Below are 22,772 nucleotides of genomic sequence, written 5' to 3' on the forward strand. Positions count from 1 at the left end.
ACAAAAAGGTAGTCTAATAAACCGAACTGAATAACATAGAACTCTAACAAAAGATACCACTGGCTTCAATCATGCCTGTAAAGCCGGCAGCAATCTGTCGTGTCTCTCAAACAAAGCAACGACATGCTTCTTGTTGCGACACCATTACCCAGAATGAATCACAAACCCTAACAATTACCTAATTGACAATCCACGTCAATAAATGAATGAAAAGGTATACAAACACATTCAGGTAATATATTCCACATTATAAATATCCCCACCATATTATCAATAAATAAATGTGCTTCTCATCAACCATAAATCATCACTGTCTGGATATTAATTTAGGCATGTTTTTGGATTAGGTGACAGAGATCATTATGGGATTATAATGATAACAGAACTACGTGAGTTTTGTATTTCGTGGTCACACATTGAGATTTGTGGTTTCGCAAATGTGTAATTTACACTGAACAAAAATATAAACACAACATGTAAAGTGTTTTTATGAGCTGAAATAAAAAGATCCCAGAAATGTTCCATACACACAAAACGCTTATTTCTATCAAATTTTGTGCACAAATTTGTTTACATCCCTGTTGCATTTCTCCCTTGCCAAGATAATGCTTCCCCTTCACAGGTGTGGCATATCAAAAAGCTGATTAAACAACATGATCATTATACAGGTTCACCTTGTGCTGGGGACAATAAAAGGCAACTCTAAAATGTGCAGTTTTGTCACACAACACAATACCGAAGATGTCTCAAGTTTTGAGGGAGCGTGCAATTGGCATGCTGACTGCAGGAATGTCCACCAGAGCTGTTGTCAGAGAATTTTATGTTAATTTCTCTACCATAAGCCGCCTCCAACGTCGTTTTAGAGAATTTAGCTGTACGACCAACCGGCCTCTCAACCAAAGACCATGTGTAACCATGAAAGCCCAGGACCTCCACATCCGGCTTCTTCACCTGTGGGATCGTCTGAGGGGGGTGGGTGCTGAAGAGTATTTCTGTCTGTAAGAAAGCACTTTTGTGGGGGAAAAATTATTATGCCTGGCTCCCCAGTGGGTGGGCCTGGCTCCCAAGTGGCTGGGCCTATGCCCACCCATAGCTGCGTCCCTGCCCAGTCATGTGAAATCCATTTAATAGGGCCTAATAAATGTATTTCAATTGACTGATTTCCTTATATGAACTGTAACTCAGTAAACACATTGAAATTGTTGCATGTTGCATTTATATTTTTGTTCAGTATAATAATACATTTTGTTGAGAATAACCTAACATATTTCTACCCTCTAACAATCCTGACAAATACGCGTATTAGGTCTATAAACAGTTTGGAAGCTTTTTATACATTGATCAAACTGTGTGGTTGACTCAATGGTGGTGTTGGTGGCACTGGGCACCCTGACATCCCAACCGTAATGCTCCTTAATGGCACAACGCTCAGTCGCAGTCTCACCTGTTGGCAGAGAAAATATGAACCTCATCAACATAGCTCATTATCATCAGACCAAAATAGTATTTGCCGTAGTCAATGTCAGTGTATGGCATATTGGTCATATACTGTAGAGGGCAGGGTAACTAGCTTAAGGGGTTTAAGGAGAAGAGTTCTCTGACTGCTTACCTTCAGCTCCTAACACTCCTGAGAGGACCTCAGGTTCGCCAACTGCCTTTCTGCCTGTCTTACATATTCTTTCAACTAAAATCAACCAGATTTAGAACATACAATATGATCATGACAAAGTATGCTATTCAAATATATGGTGTCACACTTTTCCTCTAACAGCTGGGTGATTCTGACAGTCCGTTCTATATCCATGAGTCTGGATTCATACATGACTAAGGAGCACACATTACTGTATATAATGTGTATGTACAAAAGCATGCTTCTTCATATCTCAGCTACTTAGTGAAAGACTTAAATAGGTATCTCCTGCTTTTTATCTGTAAGACAGAGATCAGTCAATGAGAATAACATTAAAACATTGACTGCGTTGATATATAATTAGAAGATTAATCAAAATGCAAAAATGTACCTTTTCCTCAATTCAAAACAACATTAAGAGGTTGAAGCAAGGGTGTGGAAACTAATAACATGGTAATAATATAAAAGGTTTACTGCCAGGAAGGTCCTCTATAAAGTCAGCATCAAAGCCGCTGCCACAATGAGCTCCCATTGAACTCTGTGGGTTGCACAAGGCTGCCATACCAGGCTACCTGGTAGAATGGAGAGAAACTGGACAAAGATATAAATCACATTAACATCCATTGAGGACTTTTACATCAGATTGCATGACTTGTTGTTCTTTTTAAGTAAAATTGCATCACACCCCACTAGTGATGGGTCGTTCACGAACGAACGGCTCTTTTTGAACTGACTCTTTTTGATGAACGTTCGGAACCGAATCAGATTGGTGAACGAGTCATTTATTTGGCTCCCTGATTTGCACTCTGCTACTACTGCTTTTTGAGCTCAAAACAGCATTTTTCTGCAGATAAGTTACAAAATAATTATCAAAGAAGCTGAATCTTCACTGCAGAAACAATAAATAGTGGGGAGAGCACATCAATCTGGTCCACGCTGATTTTTTTTGCAGGCGATCTAATAATTTGTCCTGAAAGTTTTCACGATCGACATAATGGTAGCCTACCTTTTGGGGTTTACATTGGGCATGTGCTATTTTTTCATGGGTCAAGGTCGATTTTTTTAAGCATTTTGAACAAAGAGCTGTTTGGGAGCCAAATGAGCCAGCTCTTTTACGTGAACAGAGCCAAATGAGCCAGCTCTTTTACGTGAACAGAGCCAAATGAGCCAGCTCTTTTACGTGAACAGAGCCAAATGAGCCGGCTCATCAAAAAGTCTCCGAATTCCCATCACAAATATCAGTTCAATATCTAGTTTTGATTTACATCTGGTTATCAACTAATGTGAATTCAATGTGGAATCAACAACAAAAAATTTCTCACTGTCATTGGATTTAGGTAAAGAGTTGGGTGAAAAAAAATACTAAATTCCCTAATATCGATGACTTTGCAAATCCCATCAGTCGTCAAATTGATTCAACATCATCACATAGATTTTTGTGTCATCCTCGATGACTTAATGCATTATCCATGTGTGGTTGTGTTGTGTTTTAAATCGCCAAATAGACAGATGTATCTACACTTCCGTTCAAAAGTTTGAGGTCACTTAGAAATGTCCTTGTTTTTGAAAGAAAAGCACATTTTTTGTCCATTTAAACAACATAAAATTGATCAGAAATACAGTGCAGACATTGGTAATGTTGTAAATGACTATTGTGGCTGGAAACTTCAGTTTTTTTATGGAATATCTACATAGGCATACAGAGGCCCATTATCGCAACCATCACTCCTGTGTTCCAATGGCACATTGTGTTAGCTAATCCAAGTTTATCGTTTTAAAAGGCTAATTGATCATTAGAAAGCCCTTTTGCAATTATGTTAGCACAGATGAAAACTGTTGTCCTGATTAAAGAAGCAATAAAACTGGCCTTCTTTAGACTAGTTGAGTATCTGGAGCATCAGCATTTGTGGGTTTGATTACAGGCTCAAAATGGCCAGAAACAAATAACTTTCTTCTGAAACTCGTCAGTCTATTCTTGTTCTGAGAAATGAAGGCTATTCCATGCGAGAAATTGCCAAGAAGCTGAAGATCTCGTACAACGCTGTACCCGCAAAACACCACTCTCAACGTCAACAGTGAAGAGGTGATGCTAGCCTTCTAGGCAGAGTTGCAAAGAAAAAGCCATATCTCAGACTGGCCAATAAAAAGAAAAGATTAAGATTGGCAAAAGAACACTGGACAGAGGAAGATCGGAAAAAAGTGTTATGGACAGACGAATCTAAGTTTGAGGTGTTCGGATCACAAAGAAGAACATTTGTGAGAAGCAGAAAAATTCAAAGATGCTGGAAGAGTGCTTGACGCCATCTGTCAAGCATGGTGGAGGCAATGTGATGGTCTGGGGGTGCTTTGGCAGTGGTAAAGTGGGAGATTTGTACAGGGTAAAAGGGATCTTGAAGAAGGAAGGCTATCACTCCATTTTGCAACACATTGCTATACCCTGTGGACGGCGCTTAATTGGAGCCAATTTCCTCCTACAACAGGACAATGACCCAAAGCACACCTCCAAACTATGCAAGTACTATTTAGGGAAGAAGCAATCAGCTAGTATTCTGTCTATAATGGAGTGGCAGGCACAGTCACCGGATCTCAACCCTATTGAGCTGTTGTGGGAGCAGCTTGACCGTATGGTACGTAAGAAGTGCCCATCAAGCCAATCCAACTTGTGGGAGGTGCTTCAGGAAGCATGGGGTGAACTCTCTTCAGATTACCTCAACAAATTGACAACTAGAATGCCAAAGGTCTGCAAGGCTGTAATTGCTGCAAATGGAGGATTCTTTGACGAAAGCAAAGTTTGAAGGACACAATTATTATTTCAATTAAAACTCATTATTTATAACCTTGTCAACGTCTTGACTATATTTCCTATTCATTTTGCAACTCATTTCATGTATGTTTTCATGGAAAACGAGGACATTTCTAAGTGACCCCAAACTTTTGAATGGTAGTGTACATCACAGAAGCCTGAAATATAACAAAACCGTTTGACATAGAAACACCGGATTTTTGTTTAAAAAAAAAGAATGTCTATTAATTCTAAATGTATTAAAATATGAATAACATTCCACCAATGAGGCCACTAGAGGTTGATTTGGTCATCTGACTGTAGGAAAGGGTTTTAAAAGTCTATGAGAGCGGTATGGTTAATCTACAACCTGTTCTTTTTTATTATACATTTTCCAAACAATATCATTGCATTCACAACTCTAAATTGTCTTCAAAATGCTTCCCCAAGCTGTGACCACTGGGTAGATATTGTTCGGAGTGTGTATGGTAAGTGTGTATGGTATATCTACAGCCTAGTCTGAGTGCCTAAACCATTTTATAGAGTCCTGGAGTTATGCTCATAGAAATAATAGATTTCTATTGTTATGCTACTTGTGAATGTGAATACAACTTTTATTAAATAGGACAGGGCTCAAATTATATTAAAAAAAGTAGTTTCTCAACCTTTATGTATTATAATTGAGTTTCTCAAACTTTACCTTTAGACACATTATATTGAGATGTAGGATATTTCCCATTACAGCAAAACTTTTGGTGTAATTTGTTAGCATATTTTTTGGGACACATGTTGGTCCCAGGTGGGGATCGTTCAATTCAAATGCGCTACATCTCCAGTACAGCAGGCGGCGACATCGCCCTCGTTTACCGATACGTAAAGAGGAAACGTTCGCGTTGTTGACACAAAAGGGGAAAGTAGTCTATCTTTTGCGGTCTCGAAAGGATGGTTGCTTGCTAGGTACTATAGACACCACGTTAGCAGCACATAGCATAAACGTGTTAACTTATTCTGTTCGTCACATTACCTCAAAATGTCTAAAATGCAGCTGTTACAGGATTATCTAAACGAGCGGTTAACAGCGGTGGCTGTTGAGATATTTGGGGCAGTGGAAAATACCATAGCAGAGTACCAGGAAGAAATCTCCCGTTCGAAGGAGGAGATCGATCGTCTACGGAAGCTGCTGGATTTGGTTTTCCAACCCGACATACAGAGACCAGGTGAGCTGAGCCATATGTAATTAATAGATGGCTCTGGTAGTAATGACCGCCGCTAGATCAATTAATGTGATTGAACCAGCCAGGCCTGCCAATCAACCGATTTGTATATATTTTTCTGAAAATTAATATTAATTTGAACTTGGCACATAGAACTACAGCGTTCACCAGTTTGTAGTCCTAAAAACCGGTCCCGTTCGTTTAGCCATTCCTATGGGGAAATAATAGGCTTTTGGGATAAACGCTGAAAATAGGGTCAGAGGTTAACACAGGCTTAGGAGCTCTTATGTTTTGTTATTTGAGATAATATCAGTCAGTTAACATGACCTTTATGAATTATGAACTCTGGGTTTTTTTTATTACATAAATGCTTCAAAATTCACAAAAAGTGACATTAGCTGATGAAGATTCTCATAGAACTTAACATAAGATCTCCTAAGCCTGTGTTGACCTCTGACCTTATTTTCTGGGTTCACCCAAAGCCCCTACAAAAACTCCATTCATTTTCCCATAGGTTTTATCCAACGAACTATGGCGGAGTTAGTGCCTACAAAAAGATGCCATTACTATTGCTCTCTATTGATGACTAATTAGTTATCCAATCATCTCAGAGACCCAGCAGCTCATTCTCCATGTCCCTGAAGAGGAGGTTCCCACTGAGCAGCAGCACTGTGAGCAGGACTGGAGCCCCTGTCAGGGCCAGGAGGACCCAGAGCCCACTCAGATTAAAGAGGAACAGGAGGAGTTTGGGACCAGTCAGGAGGAAGAGCAGCTTGAAGGGCTGAAGTCTGATATCAAAGAGTTCATATTCACTCTACCCTGTGTAAAAAGTGACTATGATCAGGACCCACCTCAGCCCTTATATCTTCCCCAAACCCAGACTATGGAGAACAGAGAGAGGGACTCTCTTCCCACCAAAACAACTGAAGACATCAAAACAGAACTTGATGGAGAGGGCTATGGAGAATATGAACCAAACAATGAATTAAATCCCTTTTCTCCAGTAAATTCAGATTGTTCTGCAGCTCAGATTGGGAACAGTGAAAGTGACAATGGTGTGGACAGTGGAGGACTAATGTCAGGGTTACAGCCACTCAAATCAAAGACAACATGGACAATGAAAGTACAAAGCTCTATTAAGACCAGGGAAGCCAGTGAGTTGAAAGTTCCATTGAGGGCGGCTCACTCAGGGGAGAGACCACACAGGTGTCCTGTCTGCAGGAAATGCTTTCTGAAAAGTAGCATTTTAAAAACTCATCAGAGAATTCACACTGGGGAGAAACCATATTGTTGCAATGTATGTGGCAAGAGTTTCAGAGAGAAGAGAACCCTAACCAGTCACAGGCTGACTCACTCAGGGGAGAAACCATATCAATGCAAAGAATGTGGCAAATGCTTCAGTCAAAAGAAAATCCTGACCATACATATGAGGACGCACACTGGAGAGAAACCGTATCAGTGCAAAGAATGTGGTAAATACTTCACTCACAGTGGATCCCAAGCAGCACATTTGAGGATTCATACAGGGAGAGACCATATAAGTGCCCTAAGTGTGTAAAATGCTTTAGAACAGCAAGTCATCTAAAACGGCACCAGCGAAGTCACAGAGAAGAACAACCACATTGTTGACTTTTTTTGTAGTAAACGTTTCACTTGTAAGATTGACATAGGGCTAGATTCTGGCAGAGCCACGTTTGCCGACTTCCGCATAGCAGTTGTTTTGGCGGTGTCGAGTTGGAACTGCGTTAAGAGCTGTGAAATCCACAAGTGGCTCCTTGTGTTGCCTTTTTGCAGACACTGCCATTGGATGCAACGAAACCACACCCTACTTTATATCCGACAATTCCCATACAGCCACGTTACAAATTTAAACACTTGAATGTGTGATGTTCTATTGTCTACACTTCAATTATACTGATAGACTATAAATCCCCTAATCCCAAATGAACATGAACACATGCATTAGCCTGTCGTTATTTCTAACATCAATAGAGCCTACACTTTATCGCCGTTTTTCAACTTCTAACACGCTGTTGATAATAAGGAAGGGAGATGTTGGTGACACACAACAGTAGCCGCTCACCGATTTGTCAGCTCATATTGCAGTTACACCTCCCAACACCGCCAAAACGCAGGTTAACGCTCGAAGCCTCGATCTAATTGAATCGAGGCCATAGCATACCGGTATGTGGGTTAAAAATGACAGATTGGGACACTGATAAGTGCCTAAATTGCAAAGCATTGGCTGTACAGTAACATGCTATACAGGACGTCAGAGCTCAAGCGTGGTTCATACACATTCTGACAGATGACATTTCAGGAATTTTCCATGACTTTTAACCAAATTTCCATGACCAATAATTGGTGGCATCTCTATATAAACATAAAAAATTTGGTATTGACACTAACCAATGAGTGTCAGATAATACAAAGCTTATTTATAACTAATGACACAGACAATATAGTTTGATTTAAAATAAGAAACATTTATGAATACATTTTGTATAGCAATACCTTAACAGATACAACAGAGAGAAATAAGTTAAAAAATAATACATAACAAGTACATTATTTTTGTGTGTGAAAGTCCAGGAGTTAAACACTCTCTCTCTAACACACACACACACAAACCTGAACACAACCCTGAACAAGTTGTTTGTAAACTTAACTTGCTATTCACATTTCTGACTGTCCATGAGTTAATCTCTCTCTCGTTCTTCTCTCTGGTTTGTTCTCCTTTTCTCACCATCTCCACATACTGTTTTACGCGCGGCCAGAGCAGCGGTCCGACACATTTCCATTTTCTATCCGTCGGTACATGCAGAAGTACATGCTAGTGCTACAGTCTGTGGCTCTTACAAAGTCTTCTTATGTGCAGGGCAATTGTGAAAAAGCCAGTAAAGACTTGTGTTCTATATCCCAGTCAGCGGCTTTGCATCCATTCCGGAATGCGTAATGCAGGATGTGCAATCCACAGGACTTAATGTTGATCAGCGATTTGTTGACATCTCAACATATACTTCTGGAGTATGTTGAACACAGTGGCGGTCTGTGCCATTTAAATTGAGGGAGGACGATTATTTGTTTTAATGAGCATGGCCTTATTTCTATTACAGCATATTGGATTACTCTCATTCATATTCCATTCACCCAGCTCAATGTAACATCGAATTTTCCCTATACCCATCTTGAGGTTGCTACAACCTAGCCAATGAATGAAAGTTTACAACGTAGGTGCACAGGTCAAGAGAAATTTGAGTAATCAAGGTGACAGACATTGACACATCCAATACTGCTTTGTGCATACTTGCCTGCATCTAGCTGATCTAGGATGTAATCATTAGTCCAACAGTTGCAAACGAGAGTTTCTATTGGACAAATTCAGGTATGTTTATCCCCATTTCGTTCTATTTAAAAAATGTTTTTTTAACAGAATCGGTGGAATGAATACACCCCTGATCACACCTTTTCTTTTATATATAATGTAAGTGCCTTAATGTGTTGGGACCCCAGGAAGAGTAGCTGCTGCCTTGGCAACAGCTAATGGGGATCCCGAATAAATACAAATACACACAAGCACAGTTCACTTTCATAGCAGCCACATACGAACAGCATGATCCCTTTGATTGTTGTATAATTTCTTCTCGCATCTATGCGCTCTTCTCCTCTCACCTTTTCCCTTCACTTGTGGACTTCAGTGCACAACACATCAGCTGTCTGTAACCAGGAAGAAAAAAAATCTAAACCGCTACACACAGCCTACATCGTTGTCACCATATTAGCTAATGTCATAGTCAACATAGCTACTAAAACCAACGTGTTAGTAAACCCGCTACAATCATGCACCGTGTACAGTCAGCAAGCAGTTTAGCAGTTACACCGGCTGGCCCCAGTGGCAATAAATTAATAAAACAAAAAATGAACCTTGACATGGAAGAGTTTCAGTGTTGGATAGCCATATCATAAAACTCATGAAACTTAGTGCCAACGTTTTTGATAACTATGCTTGATGTACAGTTACAAGGCTGTATCACAACCGGCCGTGATTGGGAGTCCCATATTGCGTTTCACAATTGGCCCAGCATCGTCCGGGTTTGGCCGGTGTAGGCCGTCATTGTAAATATGAATTTGTTCTTAACTGACTTGCCTAGTTAAATAAAACATTTGTGGGGAACACTCATCTGAATGCACGTGTGACTATTCTATGCGCACCAAAATGATGATCTGCTTCTCTGAATTGCCTTGTGAACGCCTAACACTGTAAGATCTTATTTTGTTACTTAGCTGGCCATGTCGGCAATAGAACACGCTTTCAAATAATGCCCACCTGACCAGATTGAGATTTATAATGGACTGTTTTTGGAATGCGCAAACAACAGTATGTGTGTGATGGCGGGGATGCAGGGCTGTGTTCCAAACAAAACAACTACTAGTCTGCTTGCTCTAGTTCGTCAACAACACAGCTAGGAAAGCTCAAAATAGCACCTTATAGTTGAACACTTCTTTCTCATAGAAGTGCATTGAAATTACATAGTCTGTTGCTAAATCAAACTGCACACTTTGCATTTGTATGTATTATGGATCCCAATTAGTTCCTGCCAAGGTAGCAGTTACTCTTCCTGGGGTCCAGCAAAATGAAGGCATTTATAAAAAAAAACCTTCAACATTACAATACATTCACAACACATGAAGTGTGTGCCCTCAGGCCCCTACTCTACTACCACATATCTACAACACAAAATCCATGTGTATGTATAGTGCGTGTTATTGTGTGTTTGTATGCATGTGTCTGTGCCTGTGTTTGTTGCTTCACAGTCCCTGCTGTTCCATAAGGTGTATTTGTATCTGTTTTTTAAATCAAATTTTACTGCTTGCATGAGTTACTTGATGTGGAATAGAATTCCATGTAGTCATAGCTCTATGTAGTACTGTGCACCTTTCATAGTCTGTTCTGGACTTGGGGACTGAAAAAACCTCTGGTGGCATGTCTTGTGGGGTATGCATGGGTGTCCGAGCTGTGTGCCAGTAGTTTAGACAGACAGCTTGGTGCATTCAACATGTCCATACCTCTCACAAATACAAGTAGTGATGAAGTCGATCTCTCCTCCACTTTGAGCCAGGAGAGATTGACATGCATATTATTGTTAGTGCTCTGTGTACATCCAAGGGCCAGCCGTGCTGCTCATTGTAGCACCTGACCACACAACTGAATAGTAGTCTAGGTGCGACAAAACTAGGGCCTGTAGAACCTGCCTTGTTGATAGTATTAAGAAGGCATAGCAGTGCTTTATTATGGACAGACTTCTCTCCTTCTTAGCTACTGTTATATCAATATGTTTTGACCATGACCGTTTACAATCCAGGGTTACTCCAAGCAGTTCAGCCACCTCAACTTGCCTCAATTTCCACAATATTCATTACAAGACTTAGTGAATGATTTGTCCCAAATACAATGCTTTTAGTTTTTGAAATATTTAGGACTAACTTATTCCTTGCCACCCATTCTGAAATGAACTGCAGCTCTTTAAGTGTTGCAGTCATTTCAGTCGCTGTAGTAGCTGACGTGTATATAGTGTTGAGTCATCCGCATACATAGACACACTGGCCTTACTCAAAGCCAGTGGCATGTCATTAGTAAATATGGAAAAAAGTAAGGGGCCTAGACAGCTGCCCTGGGGAATTCCTGATTCTACCTGGATTATGTTGGAGAGGCTTCCATTAAAGAACTGTGATCTGTTAGACAAGTAACTCTTTATCTACAATATTTTTTATTTAACTAGGCAAGTCAGTTAAGAACAAAATCTTATTTACAATGACTGCCTAGGAACGGTGGGTTAACTGCCTTGTTCAGGGGCAGAACGACAGATTTTTACCTTGTCAGCTCGGGGATTCGATCTAGCAACCTTTCGGTTACTGGCCCAACACTCCAACCACTAGGCTACCTGCCGCGCCAATATAGCAGGGGGTGTAAAGCCATAACATAGTTTTAACAGCAATAGACTATGATCAATGTTAAAAGCAGCCCCCACAATCTTATCAATTTCTTACAGCCAAACAGTAATTTGTGTAAGTGCTGTGCTTGTTGAATGTCCTTCCCTATAAGCGTGCTGAAAGTCTGTCAATTTGTTTACTGTAAAATACAATTGTATCACCAAAAACAGTAAATGAGGCTTTACTATTCTTAGGTAACAATGACTTTTGCTTCCCTCCAGCCCTGAAGGCACACACTTTGTAGTAGGCTTAAATTGAAGATATGGCAAATAGTGGCAATGTCGTCCAGTAATTTTCCATCTAAGATGTCAGACTCTGGTGGCTTGTCATTGTTGATAAGACATTTTTTTCACCTCTTCCACACTCTAAGGAATTCAAAATGCTTGTCTTTCATAATTTGATTAGATATACTTGGATGTGTACTGTCAATGTTTGTTGCTGGCATGTCATGCTTAAATTTGCTAATCTTGCCAATCAAAAAAGAAAGTAGTTGGCAATATCAGTGGGTTTTGTGATGAATGAGCCATCAAAGAATGACGGAGCTGAGTTTGGAAAGGTGTTACCTGGAGACACCATTTAGACCTCTCACTCAAACTCGTCATTTTTTTGGTCATATGTTGCACCGACCCCAAATTGCCATGAATATTCTTATGTTACTGAATGTATCCAGAGTATTTTCAGATTTCGTTATCAACAAATGCAGTGAAAAGTACAGTAAATGTAAAATTCACATAAATCAAGTGTAATGCTTGGATTCAGTCATCAGATTTACTGTTTTGTCCTCAACTTTAGTCTAATTATTTTCCCATAATCTCCAAGCTGTTCCCTTTAAATTGCTACCATCGTTATGCATATGCTCTTCATGTTTATTCTGTAAGAAACATTACTATTTAGACCAATTCGTGCAAATGTCAAGGGTTAACTGAGCATAAGAGGATGAACAAAGGAAGAACCATGACAGTGCTGCTTGAGACAATCTTACTCACTTTTAGGAGGACCTTTCCATAGTAAAACACTGTTTCATAATAGCCTTTCTGAGCCTGGCACAGAAGTGGATATGAGTTTAACTTAGTTACATCTCAAATGTTTATTTTTGCCTAAATAAAAATGTACATCCTTGCATCTTAAAGGGGCTAAAGGTTTTCAGAATAAGTTCTCTAGTTACTGCAGTTTATTCAAAGAAAATAGAACACAGAAGCCACATATCCAGGACATACATTAGGCTAGACAAAACAGTTACTGTAAATGACATCCAAGGAGACATACATTAGACTAGACAAAACAGGACAGTTACTGTAAATTACATCCAAGGAGACATACATTAGGATGACAGACACATTTATAGATCATGCTCAGGTTTGTAATAATACACAAGACACGTCAATGGTGCTTACTGCATTAAAGGCTATTTTCTCAGCAGAAAGATCTCTTCAATACCTCCACAACATGAAGGAAAACAATCTCAGATTTCTGTCACGAAACTAATTTGAAAGCTACAACAGACCAATAAAATTAGGGAACATTTAATCGTACATGGAGTTGTTACTGCCAAGGTTTAAATTTGAATAATTTCAAGCATTAGCCTAACTGAAAGTAAACAATTGTTTTGTACCTGAATAGAACTTCAAAAGCACAGCTCATTGGGCACTTAACATTGACAACCATGGTCGCATTAAGCATTTCTGAAATGCAATGACATGTCAGTTGTGCAGAATGTCATTCACATATGATTAAAGAATTCTGTAATAAATGTATTTGAAATGCTTCCTGTAGACATTAAGTTATGGGCCGTTTAGGGTTACATTTTCAGCTATACATGGCATCTGTAAAACTAATGACTAAGTCCATGCACATATCCCATATTACAAATTAGATAAATAAAATGCTGTACACCAAACATATTTGCAGTTGGGTTTCGCTTGTCAAGTTTTTATTTAAGGGCATGAAAAAAATTGTTACAGGCCAATTTGTTTGTCTTTTTCATGTTTCCACATGACAGAAGATCCTAATCTCTTCATTGTCACCCATAACCGATGGTTACTGGAGCTGCGCTGGCTCAAATGCAGGGGTGAGGTCAATTCAGTTTACAATTCATGTGGACTTAAATAATTACATTGAAATTCACTTTCTGAATAAAACCCAACACTGATCAGGAGGATTTTGATCCTCCATGGCTAGTCTCCTCCCTTCCTTTTCCAGGCTTATCTCTGATCTGGCAGGTGTGGAAACTGCACTCAGGGGGTTATACAATACACCTGCGTTTCTCCACCATATTGCTTTCAACTGTCTAGCCCGCTCTGATCAATAATCCTAATAAATGATCAGGTTAAAATTACTTTAAGTGGCCCAGATGTAACATACTTTAGGTATACTTCAAATAAAAACCAAATCATACCCAAAAGAGGTTACCGTATGTGACCTTTACAAAGTAGGCTATACAACAAGTCCAGTCAGTCACCATCTCTGGGATTACAGTTGAGCAGGCCCACGATTTAGCTTGTCCAGCATTAAAACCTCCCTGAGAGAGGGGCCAACAAAACCACCTTCCTGGGGTTCTTAGGCTGGCCAAATGACAGACAGAGGCAAAGGGGAGGACATAAAATTAGGTTTAAAAATTAAACAAATCACAGCATCCAAGAGCATTAACCTGAGGTGCCTTGGTAACTGTGGGGTCCAATATGAAACCAAAGAATTTAAGGCATTTTGAGTTTACACATTTAGTATGGTTTAAAAACAGCCAAGATGTAGTTTGTCATTTCATTAACAAAACTAGACAGATTGAAAGCTATGACGTGTCCCACCTCCGCTGAGGAAAATTGGGTTTCTGTTCAACTTTGGCACTCTACTTAATAACATTGCCTTCTAACCAAGCAAATTGGAACATCCTTATCAATCTCTCTCACTCCATTGTAGTCTTTATTCCAACTTGTCTTTACCATCCTCTCTCCAAGTAAGGCAACCCTGGAGAGGGACAGAAAGACGGGGCAGAATAGAGATGCTGCTTAAAACACTCCTCCAGCCAATGGCTTCCTATTCAAACTGAATCAAAAAAAAGAAGCTTTGGCCTACTTATGCTCCTTGTAATCTGTGGCCCCTCTTTCTTGCTCATCTCTCTGCCCAAGAAGCAACAAGGCCACAGTTTGGATATTTTTCAGGATTACTTTTTGGCTGTCTATAAAGTACAGTATTTTATCCTAATCTCAACATATACTTACAGTATATTTTAATGGCTACTACTTTCAATGACCATGTGTATAAGATCCTATAAAAACTCAGCTTTACTAAATTGTATATCATATAATTTGTTTATTCTACTGTATATCATTACCACTTTGAAGACAGATTAATAAACAAAAGCATCTAGATGCAAGAAAGACATTAACCTAATAATTCCAAATGCACCCTTCAGTTCCTGCCTAGTTTTCAAAAACAGGAAAATAAAACCATTAAAGTTGTTAAATTGAATTAAAAAGATAAAAACAGACATATAACATATACAGCCCATGCAGATGGGCAGTTTAGCTAGAGAAGCCGGGTTTTCATATTGATTTCAGAATTATTGCTTGAATATGCCAACACGTCCTTGTGGCACCTTGTCAGTCCCCTGCTCTATCCATGGCCCTCCTCCACTCATGTCTGGCGATAGGTTCATTCCCAACTTTCCCCTGGCTACTTTGAAGTCCCACAGACTCAGTCTGTCATTCACCTGGAGGGCAAGGCGGGCATGCCGCGGACCCTGGAAGAACCTGGTCCTCAGCAGAAGAGGGGCACTGGAGAGGGGCATTGGGAAGCTCAGGGTGCACCATGGGAGATATCACAGTGTATGGAGTCCTGAGGCAATGCCCTGGTCATAGTGTGGGACAGACCAGAGATCTGACCCAACCCTCAGCAATCTCCCTGCAACCCTCCGCGCAGGCTAGAAACAGGGCAGAGGGCAAAAGGCAAAAGGCGTGCCAACAGTCAGCAGAAAGGGGTGGTAGGGATACTTCAACTCATTCTGTGAGCCAATAATTTGTCTCTGCTGACCATCTATCATCACCACAACTTTTACATTTCATCCCACCACTCTGCTCTTCACGCACCATGCTACCTCCCCTTTATCCTCTGCACACCATGCCCCCAAGAAGAGACGATGGATCCCCCTCTATCTGTAGCGACGGAAGCCTGAGGTACCGTCTGGGCCTGTGGGTTGGCGGATCACGTGATTGTTCAGACTAACCAGTTCTGGCGGTGGTTGGGCACTCACTCGCACTGGTCTAATGGGGAGAGAATACATTTACATTTTAGTCATTTAGCAGACGCTTTTATCCAGAGCGACTTACAGTAGTGAATGCATACATTTCATACATTTTTTCCCCCCGTGGGAATCGAACCCACACCTCTGGCGTTGCAAACACCATGCTCTACCAACTGAGCCACACGGGACCTATACTATAAGTGATTGAGAAACAGCTAGGTAATATGTTTACATAACCCATACCATTGAGTGTAGGTGTCTCACCTTTCTGGCCTGGGTTTTTCCTGAGGCGTTTCTTCAGAGCTAGCACTACCCAGAATCCTCCTGCGGGCCTCGGCATACTCTGCCTCCCGCTGGGCCAGTGACTTCGGCTGCTGGGTGGGGCGATTGGATGAACCAGAGGACCCTAAGGAACCATTACTTGAGGGGCGCTTCAGAATTCGGATTTGAGGTGGGGGGGCTGCAGGTAGAGATTCATCCTGGATAACCATGGCAGTTCGAATAGGGGAGCTACCTGAGCTGATGCTTGCTTTCCTGAGGGAAGGGGCAGAGTTTGTATTAATCAACAAATCAAAAGTTGTGTTGTATAGCCATAACGTTATATGGATGTTTTCAGTAGGATTTTATTTCACTCACTTTGCTTTCTGGCTTATCTTCAACTTTGCCTCAAGTCTTCTCTCAATTTCCTGAGAAACAGGCAAATAAACAGAAATACATTTTAAGTCTTCATTCAATTATTCAGTGAAAGAATAGAGCAAGAGACTCAGACAACGTTACATTTTTGTGATGAGCTGTGGGTGAATGGGTAGGTGACAGGAGACTTGACGTGCCATGATTTGACTCGGCATGCTAACTAGTTCCGTTGAATTCCAGTACTCAAATGTTTGTCTTGAAATTTGAAAATAGTCGCAAAATTTACTTTGGCTAAGCCAATTAGCGGATTTTAACCTTAGAGAATACAGCTTGTTACTGTAGTTGCTAGCCGATAACCAACTGCCAGGGTACCATGGTAGTACAAGCGACACTTTCCACAACCTGGCTAGCCAATTAGCTAACTTCATAATATTAACTTGCCGCTATCTAACTTCAACGGATGGTTGTGGACTCATTTTCTCCACTCATCGACTACAAAAATAAACCATATGATATAACTAACGTTATGTTCTCCCGGCCAGGCCTTTGCAACACAATACCCCGGCTAAACTTGGGCCTGTAGCTACCGTTGGGGAGCCTGGCTCAGCCATGGCGACAGGCTGCTCACTTCAGTTTCCTCATAAGGCATTGAATGTTCGATAGGCCAACCACACACAGTTCATGCCCCCCCCCCCCCCAAAACAAAAACTTGTATTGAATTTCTTCCTCACCCCGCTGTCTGCAGCTTCCTCCCAACTTTCGCAAACCTCTTCATCTTCCATAATACAGCGTCCAAGTCAGACACGGTAGCCTTAGTGTTTACAGTTCTTCCACAGAGAGAACAATGAGCCAGATATTTTACCGGATGTATAAATGTGAAGCATCCGGTTGGCGTTTCCACTCACTACCAAATATAGTGATGAGAGGAAGCCCAGTGGACTGCATTTTGTAGACTTTACCAATTTCCAAAGTACAAAAAAAAAGCGTTGTTTATGAGTGCAAGGGCTAATTGATGTAATGCACACGCGCACTTCACAGAGTAGGTGTTCTTCTTCGATGACGTTTAACCGCGGTTGGCATCCAATAAAATGTTGCATTACCGCCACCTATTGGACTGGAGTATAACTCCCTTATACTTTGCTAATAAATAAAGGAAATAAATCTATAGAACCTTACCATCTAACCCTACACTCATTAAAAACCCACCACCCTAACTCCACTATTTAAATATATATATTTCCTACCACCACTCAACATATCCTGTAACTCTTCTGACTTCAAGTCTTGCACACTCAAATACTTTTCTGCAGCTGCCACCACAACCTCAATTTTCTGCTACTTACGTTTTTATTTTTTTATTTAACCCCTCCTCTTCGAGGACAAATATCTTATTTATTTATTTATTACAGCTTTTTTGCTACATATACATACATTTTACATACACATTTAACATATACATATACATTTTACATACATGGAACTTTTATATACAACAACAATACATTACCAAACGAACTCTTTAATCCCAACCCTCAGCCACTCTCAGCCCATCCCACCTATCACCATAGACCGCCCTTGTTTGGTTTCCATGTGCCATATATTTTTCAATTGTGCTGTGATGTTTTACAAAATTTTGGAATCTTTCTAATCGTATAGTATCCACAGATTGTGAGCTAAAGATGAAAACCTTTCCTACGAGTATTATTATATTATTTATTGACTGGCTATGGGTTTCCAGATCACCCAACACTGCTATTTGTAAAGTACATTTTTTTGTGCACGTTGTGATTTTTAAACCATTCCTTAACCTGCAACTAGAAACAAGCCACATAGGGGCAATACCAGAATAACTTGAGATTGTTGTATGCCCCATATATATAGCATTCTGTTGGTGGAAATAATTGTATATAATAATTTAAATTGAAAAACTCTAATATTGAGCCATGTGCCATGGAAGTGGTACATCGACATTCTCCTCCCATTTACTTTGCAACCTGTATGGCGCAGCTGTCAACATTTTTGTCCTCAGATGAAACTGGTATATTTTTCTATTTATGCCAGTTCCTTTCAGTCAATTTCTATCTTTAATATATGGCAGGCAAACAAGTTCCCTACCTTCTCCCTTTTCTACTTGCCTCCTCCGTTTTTGTGGTAGTGCTACAATCACTTGGTTGTAAATTTGGATTGAGCAGATATTCCCATTATTTTCGATAACTGCATATGTGACATAACTCCTCCATTTCTATTCATAATATCATTAATAAATATAATACACATTTTAATTTTTTTTCCCATAAAGAATGTTTTTTTTATTAATCAATATATTTGAGTTTAACCATAACATTTGTTGTAATATTTGTTATAACTTTTCTGGTGGATAAAACTGAAATTGTAACCAGCTTTGTATGGCTTGTTTAAGAAAGGGCGATACTTTAAACAAAATGTAATTTTCAATTAGTCGGAAATGAGAAGTTGTAATCTATATGAAGGTGAAAAAGCTATTTTTTAACAAAGGATGATCTTTTCTTAATAATCTATTGGAGAACCATTTGGGGTTTAAGTATAATTTATGTATGAGTGAAGCTTTTAGTGAAAGGTTTGAAGATTTAATATTTAATCATTTTAGCCCCCAAACGTATACTCATTATATAAATAGTCACGTTTAATTTTGCCTGGCTTAGCATTCCAAATAAATTGAAACATTTTTTGCTCATATGATTTTAAAAACGAATCATCTGGAGTAGGCAATGCCATTAGTAAGTAAGTAAACTGTGATAGGACCAAAGAGTTAATCAATGTAATTTTTCCATAAATAGACAAGTATTTACCTCTCCATGGCTGCAAAATCATATCTATTTTTGCTAACTTTCTATTGAAATTAATTGTGGTAAGTGAATTTATATTTTTTGAGATGTGAATACCAAGTATGTCTACTTCACCATCCACACATTGTATTGGTAAACTACAAGGTAATGTAAACAATATATATTTTTAACAATCCAATACGTAATATGGTACACTTGTCATAGTTAAGTTTTAATCCAGAGAGGCTACAAAAGTGATCAAGATCTTCAGTGAGACTGTGCAGTGATCGAGATTGCGGATTTAAGAAGAAACTAGTCATCAGCATACATTGACACTTTTGTTTTTAGCCCCTGGATTTCTAGCCCCTTGATGTTCTTGTTGGATCTAATTTTAATAGCTCGCATTTCAATGGCCATAATAAATAGATATAGAGACAACGGATAGCCTTGTTTTACTCCTCTTAAAAGCTCAATACTTTCTGAGAAGTAACCATTGTTTACCATTTTACCTCTAGGGTTGCTGTACATAACTTTTTTATTTATTTATTTTATTTCACCTTTATTTAACCAGGTAGGCAAGTTGAGAACAAGTTCTCATTTACAATTGCGACCTGGCCAAGATAAAGCAAGCAGTTTGACACATACAACAACACAGAGTTACACATGGAGTAAAACAAACATACAGTCAATAATACAGTAGACAATAAATCTATATACAAAGTGAGCAAATGAGGTGAGATAAGGGAGGTAAAGGCAAAAAAGGCCATGGTGGCGAAGTAAGTACAATATAGCAAGTAAAACACTGGAATCGATCGGTTGAGGAGCATGCATTTAGTTTTACTTGTATTTAAGAGCAGTTGGAGGCCACGGAAGGAGAGTTGTATGGCATTGAAGGTCGTCTGAAGGGTAGTTAACACATTGTCCAAAGAAGGGCCAGAAGTACTACAGAACTTTAACCCATTGTATAAGAGATTCACCAAATAAAAATATTCCAAGCATTTATATATAAACTAATCGTACTTTATCAAATGCCTTTTCAAAATCTGCTATGAAGACCAGACCTGGTATCTTCAATGTTTCATAATGTTCAATTGTTTCAAGTAATTGTCGTATATGTAAAAAACCTGTCTGATCAGGGTGAACAATATCTGGTGTTACCTTTTTTATTCTATATGCTATGCATTCTGCCAGGATTTTTGCATCACATCTTGTTGAGTACCTGAAAGTCTACCATTTGTATAAGAGTAATTAAAACATGCTAATAATGGATCTTTGAGTACATCAAAAAACGGTCTGATATACCTCTACTGGTATACGTCAAGCCCTGGTGTTTTTCCAGACTGAAAAGATTTTATTGCCTCAAAAAGTTCCTCTTCTGTAAATTGGCCTTCACACCTGTATTTCTGTAAATGTGTTAATTTTACATTATTATTATTATTATTTAGGAAAGAAATCCTTACAGTTAACATCATTCAGTGGAAATGGAGGAGACTGAAAAGAAAACATAGCTTAAAATATTTTTGCTTCCTCTTTCAAACTATAATTTGGTGAATCATGGATAACTCCATCATTTGTAACGAGTTTCTATAAATTATTTTTGGTAGAATTTATGTGTTGAAGATTCAAGCAAAATGTTGTGCATTTTTCCCCATTTTCCATCCAATTCGCTTTTTTTGTAATACATTACACTTGATCGTTCTTGAATAAGTACCTCCATTTCTTTTGTTTTTCCTCTAACCTATTTTGTGCCTCTATAGTACAGTCCCATTACCGTTTACCTGCGCTGTTACTTCCTCTATTTCCTTTATTAGTCTAATCTCTTTTGACCTAAACTGCTTTTGTTTTAATGATGAGTATTGTATTGAATGGCCTCTAAAAGTGCATTTGAAAGTGACCCATACAGTAAGGGGATCTACTGTACCTATGTTGTACAAAAAAAGTAAATTATGAATTATTTTGTCTTAGTTAAGCACAAATTGTCATCCAGTAGATTTTGATACATTTTCCAATATCCCCGTCCACTTGGAAATTCTAGAAGAGTTATATGGAAGCCAATTAGATGGTGGCTGAATCGCATTCGCTCTCCTATTAATACTTTTTTTGCAAGAACGAGACTAAGAAGTAATCAAGACGGCTATCTTGATTAAGCCTCCTCCATGTATATCTCACTAGGTCAGGGTTTTTCAGCCCCCATATATCCACTAGTTCTAATGTATCCATGATCTTTGTAATCTCCTTAAGTGCTTGAGGGTGATAGCTTGTAGAATGATTTCCTTTACGATCCATTGAGGTACTTAAAACCGTATTATAATTTCCCACCATAATAATACATGATTTCGTTGCTTGTGAGCTCAAAAGATTATTATACATATTTTAGAAAAAGTGTGGATTATTATTATTTGGCCCATATAGATTAATTAGCCAGATCTGTTTTTGGTCCAATAGAATATTTAAAATAATCCATCTTCCTTGCGGATCTGTTTGCACAATCGGATCAAAATGTGTATTAATTAATGTAATCACCCCTTTTGAGTTTCTTTGACCATGACAAAAATATATTTCTCCCTCCCAGTCCTTTTTCCACCCAACCTCATCTATATTTGTAGAATGAGTTTCCTGTAAACAGTATATATTTGATTCTTTCTCTTTTAGCCATGTAAAAATGGATCTTATTTGTTTATCATCTGCTAAGCCATTACAATTATAACTTGCTATACTTATTTCCCCACTTACCATAATGATACCCAAGTTTCAATTATACTTACCACAACCAATGTTTGTAAACTTACCATTCAAAAGCACCATGATGATTAAGTGTCCATATAGCAGTACCAGAATAATTTGCACTGTTAAGCATACTGTAGCTGCAACTTTGTAAACCTCCAATTGTCCTAATATTCCAGCCACTAAAACCTCCCCCCATATCTAGGTCTGTTGTCACTAAGACCATCTCCCTGACTCATGGCGTTGGCCAGAGGGAAATATGGGCAGTCCCATGATAATGTAATTATCTATGAGGATGCCTAAGATAACTAACCAAATAACATGGAAAACAGTCAGGGAATTTTTTAAATAATAATTGATAATATTAATATAAATAATAACAGCACAATCTTATACATGCATGCTAATATTTGAAACTCCTAACAAGGCTATAAGCACGTCAGCCCAGGCTGCTCAGTTCATTGGATCCAGTTGTTCGTAATTTTTTTTTTTTAAACTGAGAAAACGACCTAAATATATCACAAGACCAGTCCTTTTTGTTATGTCCATTACATGCAATCATATTTCATGTAGTCCTCATTATATCCTGTTATATTTCGACAAAAAAAGGAAGAAGGAAAAAGGAACATAGATTCTAACGGCCGCTAATGACTGCAAGGAAAAATTCGTCTTAGGTATCACATTATATCCTGTTGTATCGTGCCATGGCTGTGCCAGAGCCGACCACAAGCCAACCCCGGGCACTCCCTTATGGGAA

General features: G+C 39.0%; 1 protein-coding gene and 1 pseudogene across 2 annotated transcripts; one reads left to right on the forward strand and one right to left on the reverse strand.

Moving 5' to 3' along the window:
• Positions 1–5,303: 5,303 nt before the first annotated feature.
• On the forward strand, positions 5,304–8,861 carry LOC123729666 (zinc finger protein with KRAB and SCAN domains 8-like; annotated as a pseudogene).
• A 3,912-nt stretch (positions 8,862–12,773) lies between these two features.
• LOC106583471 (SUZ domain-containing protein 1) lies at positions 12,774–17,526 on the reverse strand. Of its 2 annotated transcripts, XR_001323534.2 has the most exons (5): positions 17,219–17,526; positions 16,491–16,540; positions 16,119–16,388; positions 15,700–15,873; positions 12,774–15,533 (listed from the first exon to the last, which is right to left on the reverse strand). XR_001323534.2 is itself a non-coding variant. In XM_014167681.2 (4 exons), exons 1-4 carry the CDS (start codon positions 17,267–17,269, stop codon positions 15,762–15,764), a joined length of 483 nt encoding a protein of 160 aa, XP_014023156.1. In that variant the 5' UTR covers positions 17,270–17,526; the 3' UTR covers positions 12,774–15,761. The 2 variants fall into 2 exon arrangements, 1 of the variants encoding a protein (XP_014023156.1); XM_014167681.2 differs by having other exon boundaries at positions 12,774–15,873.
• Positions 17,527–22,772: the final 5,246 nt, after the last annotated feature.

This window comes from Salmo salar, chromosome ssa22 (genome assembly GCF_905237065.1).
Source record: "Salmo salar chromosome ssa22, Ssal_v3.1, whole genome shotgun sequence".
Lineage (NCBI taxonomy): Eukaryota > Metazoa > Chordata > Actinopteri > Salmoniformes > Salmonidae > Salmo > Salmo salar.